This window comes from Cetorhinus maximus, unplaced genomic scaffold (genome assembly GCF_964194155.1).
Source record: "Cetorhinus maximus unplaced genomic scaffold, sCetMax3.hap1.1 HAP1_SCAFFOLD_1519, whole genome shotgun sequence".
Taxonomy (NCBI): Eukaryota; Metazoa; Chordata; class Chondrichthyes; order Lamniformes; family Cetorhinidae; genus Cetorhinus; species Cetorhinus maximus.
This window is the reverse complement of record NW_027597460.1, coordinates 9,664-20,000: the sequence shown is the minus strand read 5'-3', so window position 1 is coordinate 20,000 and position 10,337 is coordinate 9,664. Positions and strand designations below refer to the sequence as shown.

Below are 10,337 nucleotides of genomic sequence, written 5' to 3'. Positions count from 1 at the left end.
GCGACAGAGAGAGAGCGCGACAGAGAGAGAGCGTGACAGAGAGAGAGCACGACAGAGAGGAGCGCAACAGAGAGGGAGCGCGACAGACAGAGAGCGCGACAGAGAGAGAGCGCAACAGAGAGGAACCGCGAAAGAGAGAGAGTGCGACAGAGAGAGAGCGCGACAGAGAGAGCGCAACAGAGAGAGAGCGCGACAGAGAGAGAGCGTGACAGAGAGAAAGCGCGACATGGAAAGAGCGCGAGAGAGAGAGATCGCGAGAGAGAGAGAGCGCGACAGAGAAAGCGCAACAGAGAGAGAGTGCGACAGAGAGACAGCGTGACAGAGAGAAAGCGCGACAGGGAAAGAGCGCGAGAGAGAGAAAGCATGACAGAGAGAGAGCGCGACAGAGAGAGAGCGCGACAGAGAGAGAGCACGACAGAGAGACAGCGTGACAGAGAGAAAGCGCGACAGGGAAAGAGCGCGACAGAGAGAGAGCGCGACAGAGAGAGAGCGCGACAGAGAGAGCGCGACAGAGAGAGAGCGCGACAGAGAGAGAGCGCGAGAGAGAGCGCGACAGAGAGAGAGCGCGACAGAGAGAGAGCGCGACAGAGAGAGAGCGCGACAGAGAGAGAGCGCGACAGAGAGAGAGCGCGACAGAGCGAGAGCGCGACAGAGAGAGAGAACGACAGAGAGAGAGCGCGACAGAGAGAGAGAACGACAGAGAGAGAGCGCGACAGAGAGAGAGCGCAACAGAGAGAGATCGCAACAGAGGGAGCATGCGACAGAGAGAGAGCGCGACAGAGAGAGAGCGCGACACAGAGAGAGCGCGACAGAGAGAGAGCGCGAGAGAGGGCGCGTGACAGAGAGAAAGCGCGACAGAGAGAGAGCGCGACAGAGAGGGAGCGCGACAGAGGGAGAGCGCGAGAGAGAGAGAGCGCGACACAGAGAGAGCGCGACAGAGAGAGAGCGCAACAGAGAGGGAGCGCGACAGAGAGAGAGTGCGACAGAGGGAGAGCGCGACAGAGAGAGCGTGACAGAGAGAAAGCGCGACAGGGAAAGAGCGCGAGAGAGAGAGAGCACGAGAGAGAGAGAGCGCGACAGAGAGAGCGCAACAGAGAGAGAGCGCGACAGAGAGAGAGCGTGACAGAGAGAAAGCGCGACAGGGAAAGAGCGCAAGAGAGAGAGAGCGCGACAGAGAGAGAGCGCGACAGAGAGAAAGCGCGACAGAGAGAAAGCGCGACAGGGAAAGAGCGCGAGAGAGAGAGATCGCGAGAGAGAGTGCGCGACAGAGAGAGCGCAACAGAGAGAGAGCGCGACAGAGAGAGAGCACGACAGAGAGAGAGCGCGACAGAGAGAGAGCGCGACAGAGAGAGAGCACGACAGAGAGAGAGCACGACAGAGAGAGAGCGCGACAGAGAGAGAGCGCGACAGAGAGAGAGCGCGACAGAGAGAGAGCGCGACGGACCGAGAGCGCGACAGACCGAGAGCGCGACAGAGAGAGAGAATGACAGAGGGAGCGTGACAGAGAGAAAGCGCGACAGAGAGAGAGCGCGACAGAGAGAGCGCGACAGAGAGAGAGCGCGACAGAGAGAGAGCGCGACAGAGAGAGAGCGCGACAGAGAGAGAGCGCGACAGAGAGAGAGCGCGACAGAGAGAGAGCACGACAGAGAGAGAGCGCGACAGAGAGAGAGCGCGACAGAGAGAGAGCGCGACAGAGAGAGAGCGCGACAGAGGGAGTGTGACAGAGAGAAAGCGCGACAGAGAGAGAGCGCGACAGAGAGAGAGCGCGACAGAGAGAGAGCGCGACAGAGAGAGAGCGCGACAGAGAGAGAGCGCGACAGAGAGAGAGCGCGATAGAGAGAGAGCGCGACAGAGAGAGAGCGCGACAGAGAGAGCGCGACAGAGGGAGCATGACAGAGAGAGAGCGCGACAGAGAGAGAGCACGACAGAGAGAGAGCGCGACAGAGAGAGAGCACGACAGAGAGAGAGCGCGACAGAGAGGGAGCGCGACAGAGGGAGCGTGACAGAGAGAGAGCGCGACAGAGAGAGAGCGCAACAGAGGGAGCGCGACAGAGAGAGAGCGCGACAGAGAGAGAGCGCGACAGAGAGACAGCACGACAGAGAGAGAGCGCGACAGAGAGCGCGACAGAGAGAGAGCGCGACAGAGGGAGCATGACAGACAGAAAGCGTGACAGAGAGAGAGCGCGACAGAGAGAGAGCGCGACAGAGAGAGAGCACGACAGAGAGAGAGCGCGACAGAGAGGGAGCGCGACAGAGGGAGAGCGCGACAGAGAAAGAGCGCAACAGAGAGAGAGCGCGACAGAGAGAGAGCGCGACAGAGAGAGAGCGCGACAGACAGAGAGCACGACAGAGGGAGCATGACAGAGCTAAAGAGCGACAGAGAGAGCGCGCGACAGAGAGAGCGCGCGACAGAGAGAGCGCACGACAGAGAGAGAGCGCGACAGAGAGAGAGCGCGACAGAGAGAGAGCGCGACAGAGAGAGAGCGACAGAGAGGGAGAGCGACAGAGAGAAAGTGCGACAGAGGGAGAGCGCGACAGAGAGGGAGCGCGACAGACAGAGAGCACGACAGAGAGAGAGCGCGACAGAGAGAGAGCGCGACAGATAGAGAACGCGACAGAGAGAGAGCGCGACAGAGAGAGAGCGCGACAGAGAGAGAGCGCGACAGAGAGAGAGCGCGACAGAGAGAGAGCGTGACAGAGAGAGAGCGCGACAGAGAGAGAGCGCGACAGAGAGGAACCGCCATAGAGAGAGAGCGCGACAGAGAGAGAGCGTGACAGAGAGAGAGCGCGACAGAGAGAGAGCGCGACACAGAGAGAGCGCGACAGAGAGAGAGCACGAAGGAGAGAGAGAACGACAGAGAGAGAGCGCGACAGAGAGAGAGCACAACAGAGGGAGCATGCGACAGAGAGAGAGTGCGACAGAGAGAGAGCGTGACAGAGAGAGAGCGGGACACAGAGAGAGCGCGACAGAGAGAGAGCGCGAAGGAGAGAGAGAACGACAGAGAGAGAGCGCGACAGAGAGAGAGCACAACAGAGGGAGCATGCGACAGAGAGAGAGTGCGACAGAGAGAGAGCGTGACAGAGAGAGAGCACGACAGAGAGAGAGCGCAACAGAGAGAGCGCGACAGAGAGAGAGCGCGACAGAGAGAGAGCACGACAGAGAGGAGCGCAACAGAGAGGGAGCGCGACAGACAGAGAGCGCGACAGAGAGAGAGCGCGACAGAGAGAGAGCGCGACAGAGAGAGAGCGCGACAGAGAGGAACCGCGAAAGAGAGCGAGCGCGAAAGAGAGAGAGCACGACAGAGAGAGAGCGCGACAGAGAGAGAGCGCGACAGAGAGAGAGAGCGACAGAGGGAGAGCGCGACAGAGAGAGAGCACGACAGAGAGTGTGACAGAGAGAGAGCGCGACAGAGAGAGAGCGCGACAGAGAGAGAGCGCAACAGAGAGAGAGCGCGACAGAGAGAGCGCGACAGAGAGACAGCGTGACAGAGAGAAAGCGCGACAGGGAAAGAGCGCGAGAGAGAGAGAGCATGACAGAGAGAGAGCGCGACAGAGAGAGAGCGCGACAGAGAGAGAGCACGACAGAGAGACAGCGTGACAGAGAGAAAGCGCAACAGGGAAAGAGCGCGAGAGATAGAGAGCGTGACAGAGAGAGAGCGCGACAGAGAGAGAGCACGACAGAGAGAGAGAGCGACAGAGGGAGAGCGCGACAGAGAGAGAGCACGACAGAGAGAAAGTGTGACAGAGAGAGAGCGCGACAGAGAGAGAGCGCGACAGAGAGAGAGTGCGACAGAGAGAGAGCGCGAAAGAGAGAGTGCGACAGAGAGAGAGCACGACAGAGAGACAGAGTGACAGAGAGAAAGCGCGACAGGGAAAGAGCGCGAGAGAGAGAGAGCATGACAGAGAGAGAGCGCGACAGAGAGAGAGCGCGACAGAGAGAGAGCGCGACAGAGAGAGAGCGCGGCAGAGAGAGAGCGCGACAGAGAGAGAGCGCGACAGAGAGAGAGCACGACAGAGAGAGAGCGCGACAGAGGGAGCGTGACAGAGAGAAAGCGCGACAGATAGAGAGCGCGACAGAGATAGAGCGTGACAGAGAAAGAGCGTGACAGAGAGAGAGCGCGACAGAGAGAGTGCGCAACAGAGCGAGAGCGCGACAGAGGGAGCATGAGACAGAGAGATAGCGCGACAGTGAGAGAGCGCGACACAGAGAGAGCACGACAGAGAGAGAGCACGACAGAGAGAGAGCGTGACAGAGAGAGAGCACGACAGAGAGAGAGCGCGACAGAGAGAGCTCGACAGAGAGAGAGCGCGACAGAGAGAGAGCGCAACAGAGAGAGCGCGGCAGAGAGAGAGCGCGACAGAGAGAGAGCACGACAGAGAGGAGCGCCACAGAGAGGGAGCGCGACAGACAGAGAGCGCGACAGAGAGAGAGCGCGACAGAGAGAGAGCGCGACAGAGAGAGAGCACGACAGAGAGAGAGCGCGACAGAGAGAGAGCGCGAGAGAGAGAGAGCGCGACAGAGAGAGAGCGCGACAGAGAGAGAGCGCGACAGAGAGAGAGAGCGACAGAGAGAGAGCGCGACAGAGAGAGAGTGCGACAGAGAGAGAGCACGACAGAGAGAGAGCGCGACAGAGAGAGAGCACGACAGAGAGAGAGCGCGACAGAGAGAGAGCGCGACAGAGAGAGAGGGCGACAGAGGGAGCGTGACAGAGAGAGAGCGCGACAGAGAGAGAGCACGACAGAGAGAGAGCGCGACAGAGAGAGAGCACGACAGAGAGTGAGAGCGACAGAGAGGGAGCGCGACAGAGGGAGCGTGACAGAGAGAGAGCGCGACAGAGAGAGAGCGCAACAGAGGGAGCGCGACAGAGAGAGAGCGCGACAGAGAGAGAGCGCGACAGAGAGACAGCACGACAGAGAGAGCGCGACAGAGAGAGAGCGCGACAGAGAGAGAGCGCGACAGAGGGAGCGTGACAGACAGAAAGCGCGACAGAGAGAGAGCGCGACAGAGAGAGAGCGCGACAGAGAGAGAACGCGACAGAGAGAGAGCGTGACAGAGGGAGCGTGACAGACAGAAAGCGCGACAGAGAGAGAGCGCGACAGAGAGAGAGCGTGACAGAGAGAGAGCGTAACAGAGAGAAAGCGCGACAGAGGGAGCGCGACAGAGAGAGAGCACGACAGAGAGAGCACGACAGAGAGAGAGCGCGACAGAGAGAGAGCGCCACAGAGAGAGAGCGCGACAGAGAGAGAGAGCGACAGAGAGCACGACAGAGAGAGAGCGCGACAGAGAGAGCACGACACAGAGAGAGCACGACAGAGAGAGAGAGCGACAGAGGGAGAGCGCGACAGAGAGAGAGCGCGACAGAGAGAGAGCGCGACAGAGAGGAACCGCCATAGAGAGAGAGCGCGACAGAGAGAGAGCGCGACAGAGAGAGAGCGCGACAGAGAGAGCACGACAGAGAGAGCACGACAGAGAGAGAGCACGACAGAGAGAGCACGACACAGAGAGAGCATGACAGAGAGAGAGAGCGACAGAGGGAGAGCGCGACAGAGAGAGAGCGCGACAGAGAGAGAGCGCGACAGAGAGAGCACGACAGAGAGAGCACGACAGAGAGAGAGCGCGACAGAGAGAGCACGACACAGAGAGAGCACGACAGAGAGAGAGAGCGACAGAGGGAGAGCGCGACAGAGAGAGAGCACGACAGAGAGTGTGACAGAGAGAGAGCGCGACAGAGAGAGAGCGCGACAGAGAGAGAGCGCAACAGAGAGAGAGCGCGACAGAGAGAGCGCGACAGAGAGAGCGCGACAGAGAGAGAGCACGACAGAGAGACAGCATGACAGAGAGATAGCGTGACAGGGAAAGAGCGCGAGAGAGAGAGAGCATGACAGAGAGAGAGCGCGACAGAGAGAGAGCGCGACAGAGAGAGAGCACGACAGATAGACAGCGTGACAGAGAGAATGCGCGACAGGGAAAGAGCGCGAGAGATAGAGAGCGTGACAGAGAGAGAGCGCGACAGAGAGAGAGCACGACAGAGAGAGAGAGCGACAGAGGGAGAGCGCGACAGAGAGAGAGCACGACAGAGAGAAAGTGTGACAGAGAGAGAGCGCAACAGAGAGAGAGCGCGACAGAGAGAGAGTGCGACAGAGAGAGAGCGCGACAGAGAGAGCGCGACAGAGAGAGAGCACGACAGAGAGACAGAGTGACAGAGAGAAAGCGCGACAGGGAAAGAGCGCGAGAGAGAGAGAGCATGACAGAGAGAGAGCACGACAGGGAAAGAGCGCGAGAGATAGAGAGCGTGACAGAGAGAGAGCACGACAGAGAGAGAGCACGACAGAGAGACAGAGCGACAGATGGAGAGCGCGACAGAGAGAGAGCACGACAGAGAGAAAGTGTGACAGAGAGAGAGCGCGACAGAGAGCGCGACAGAGAGAGAGCGCGACAGAGAGAGAGCGCGACAGAGAGAGAGCGCGATAGACAGAGAGCGCGACAGAGAGAGAGAGCGCGACAGAGAGAGAGCACGACAGAGAGAGAGCGCGACAGAGAGAGAGCGCGACAGAGAGAGAGCGCGAGAGAGAGAGCGCGACAGAGAGAGAGCGCGACAGAGAGAGATCGCGACAGAGAGGGAGCGTGACAGATTGAGAGCGCGACAGAGAGAGAGCGCGACAGAGAGAGAGCGCGACAGAGAGCGCGACAGAGAGAGAGCGTGACAGAGCGAGAGCGCGACAGAGAGAGAGCGCGACAGAGAGAGAGCGCGACAGAGAGAGAGCGCGACAGAGAGGAACCGCCACAGAGAGAGAGCGCGACAGAGAGAGAGCGTGACAGAGAGAGAGCGCAACAGAGAGAAAGCGCGACAGAGGGAGCGCGACAGAGAGAGAGCACGACAGAGAGAGCACGACAGAGAGAGAGCGTGACAGAGAGAGAGCGCGACAGAGAGAGAACACGACAGCGAGAGAGCACGACAGAGAGAGCACGACAGAGAGAGAGCGCGACAGAGAGAGAGCGCGACAGAGAGAGCACGACAGAGAGAGCATGACAGAGAGAGAGCGCGACAGAGAGAGAGCGCTACAGAGAGAGCACGACACAGAGAGAGCGCGACAGAGAGGGAGCGCGACAGAAAGAGAGCGCAACAGAGGGAGAGCGCGACAGAGAGGGAGCGCGACAGACAGAGAGCGCGACAGAGAGAGAGCGCGACAGAGAGGAACCGTGAAAGAGAGCACGACAGAGAGAGAGCATGACAGAGAGAGAGCGCGACAGAGAGAGAGCGCGACAGAGAGAGAGCGTGACAGAGAGAGAGCGCGACAGAGAGAGAGCGCAACAGAGAGAGAGCACGACAGAGAGAGAGCGCGACAGAGGGAGCGTGACAGAGAGACAGCACGACAGTGAGAGAGCACGACAGAGAGAGAGAGCGACAGAGGGAGAGCGCGACAGAGAGAGAGCACGACAGAGAGTGTGACAGAGAGAGAGCGCGACAGAGAGGGAGCGCGACAGAGAGAGAGCGCAACAGAGAGAGAGCGCGACAGAGAGAGCGCGACAGAGAGAGAGCACGACAGAGAGACAGCGTGACAGAGAGAAAGCGTGACAGGGAAAGAGCGCGAGAGAGAGAGAGCATGACAGAGAGAGAGCGCGACAGAGAGAGAGCACGACAGAGAGAGAGCACGACAGAGAGACAGCGTGACAGAGAGAAAGCGCGACAGGGAAAGAGCGCGACAGAGAGAGAGCGCGACAGAGAGAGAGCGCGACAGAGAGAGAGCGCGACAGAGAGAGAGCGCGACAGAGAGAGAGCACGACAGAGAGAGAGCGCGACAGAGGGAGCGTGACAGAGAGAAAGCGCGACAGAGAGAGAGCGCGACAGAGATAGAGCGTGACAGAGAAAGAGCGTGACAGAGAGAGAGCGCGACAGAGAGAGAGCGCAACAGAGCGAGAGCGCAACAGAGAGAGAGAACGACAGAGAGAGAGCGCGACAGAGAGAGAGCACAACAGAGAGAGAGCGCAACAGAGGGAGCATGAGACAGAGAGATAGCGCGACAGAGAGAGAGCGCGACACAGAGAGAGCATGACAGAGAGAGAGCGCGACAGAGAGAGAGCGTGACAGAGAGAGAGCACGACAGAGAGAGAGCGCGACAGAGAGAGCTCGACAGAGAGAGAGCGCGACAGAGAGAGAGCGCGACAGAGAGAGAGCGTGAGAGAGAGAGAGCGCGACAGAGAGAGAGCGCGACAGAGAGAGAGCGCGACAGAGAGAGAGCGCGAGAGAGAGCGCGACAGAGAGAGAGCGCGACAGAGAGAGAGCGCGACAGAGAGAGAGCGTGACAGAGAGAGAGCGCGACAGAGAGACAGCGTGACAGAGAGAAAGCGCGACAGGGAAAGAGAGAGCACGACACAGAGAGAGCGCGACAGAGAGAGTGTGACAGACAGAGAGCGCGACAGAGAGAGCGCAACAGAGGGAGAGTGCGACAGAGAGCGTGACAGAGAGAGAGCACGACAGAGAGAGAGCGCGACCGAGAAAGAGCGCGACAGAGAGAGAGCGCGACAGGGAGAGAGCGCGACAGGGAGAGAGCGCGACAGAGAGCGCGACAGAGAGAGAGAGAGAGACAGAGAGAGAGAGACAGAGAGAGAGAGATAGAGAGAGAGAGACAGAGAGAGAGAGAGAGACAGGGAGAGAGAGATAGAGAGAGAGAGACAGAGAGAGAGAGAGACAGGGAGAGAGAGAGACAGACAGACAGAGAGACAGAGAGAGAGATAGAGAGAGAGAGAGAGACAGAGAGAGACAGAGAGAGAGAGAGACAGAGAGAGAGACAGGGAGAGAGGGAGAGACAGAGAGAGAGAGAGACAGGGAGAGAGAGAGAGGGAGAGACAGAGAGAGAGAGAGAGACAGGGGGAGAGAGAGAGAGAGAGGGAGAGACAGAGAGAGGCAGAGGAGTTAAATTAAAAATTAATGAACCTTCGAACCGTGAACGAAGACAGGCAAACAACCCGCTCCGCCCCAGCAACCAAAAGCTAATAACCCCGGGAGCCCGAGAGACCTTCCCAAAGTGTGACACGAGGAGAGTTTCATTCCGACAGCTGGGAGAGGCGGTGGAGAGCAGAAGGGGCAAGTCCGGAAGGCTCCATGAAACTGGGATCGGGAAACAATGCCTGGACCCTCCAGCCTGACAGATTCCTCACAGAGGAAATCAGCCCAGGATCATTGTGCAGCAGGACTGGCTTTTAACCATAGACCTGGAAGTGAAATTAACACCGCACACACACACACACGGAAAGAAACTTTGGAAAAAGTTAGACAAAACTTTTTTCAGGAGTGTTATCTCTTACCGAGTGATCGGAGCGCCTCTTTTTGGAACCTCTGTTAAACATGTTCATCGTTGTTCAGTTGTGGGTTGTTCAGGGGGTTTGTTCAAATAAGAGCCACAGACAGAGGGGAGGAGAGGGTACGAGGAGCTATCTAGCATGGGAGTTTCAGTTTGAGGTCTGTCTCCCTCTCTCTCTCTCTCTCTCTCACACACAAACACATTAATTCTGAAAGTGGGAGGGCAGCTGGGCTGAGTCACTCACAGGGAATAGCTCCAGGGAGTGAACCACAGAACCAGAGAGAGCTGGATAGGGGAGGCAAAGGAGCCTCGGGACAAAACAACTACAGGGTCAGTGCTGAGGGAGCGCCGCACTGTCGGAGGGTCAGTGCTGAGGGAGCGCCGCACTGTCGGAGGGTCGGTGCTGAGGGAGAGCCGCACTGTCGGAGGGTCGGCGCTGAGGGAGCGCCGCACTGTCCGAGGGTCAGCGCTGAGGGAGCGCCGCACTGTCGGAGGGTCGGTGCTGAGGGAGCGCCGCACTGTCGGAGGGTCAGCGCTGAGGGAGTGCCGCACTGTCGGAGGGTCAGTGCTGAGGGAGCTCCGCACTGTCGGAGGGTCAGTGCTGAGGGAGTGCCGCACTGTCGGAGGGTCAGCGCTGAGGGAGCGCCGCACTGTCGGAGGGTCAGTGCTGAGGGAGCGCCGCATTGTCGGTGGGTCGGTGCTGAGGGAGCGCCGCACTGTCGGAGGGTCAGTGCTGAGGGATTGCGGCACTGAGGAATGAGACTCAAACCCGAGATGATTTTGGCCACCTGAAGTTGTGAAACAAGACTATAGAAATGCGAATGAGTGGAAACATTCCCAAAATTCATCCTTCATCTCCCACAGTGATGACCGTCCATTCAGGAACCAATGGTGAGACTGGGCCATCCATGTAAAACCATCCGAATCCTCTGTAGAATGTCTTAACTGAAGTGACGTGGACTGTTAGGACTCTCAGTCATCTCCCATTATCCTTGACCGTTCTGACACGCCTGTCCACTCATCTCCCACCGGTC

At 58.9% G+C, this 10,337-nt stretch overlaps 1 protein-coding gene across 2 annotated transcripts in view; it reads right to left on the bottom strand.

Moving 5' to 3' along the window:
• LOC144676337 (prickle planar cell polarity protein 3-like) overlaps positions 1–9,359 on the bottom strand; it is a 42,561-nt gene extending 33,202 nt beyond the window's left edge. For both annotated transcript variants that reach the window (XR_013575309.1, XM_078536784.1), the window contains exon 1: positions 9,308–9,359. Coding sequence is in view for 1 of the 2 variants with exons in the window: in XM_078536784.1 (XP_078392910.1) it covers positions 9,308–9,355 (48 nt within the window). In the remaining variant the exon portion in view is untranslated. The remainder of the gene's footprint in view (positions 1–9,307) is intronic.
• Between the last annotated feature and the right edge of the window lie 978 nt (positions 9,360–10,337).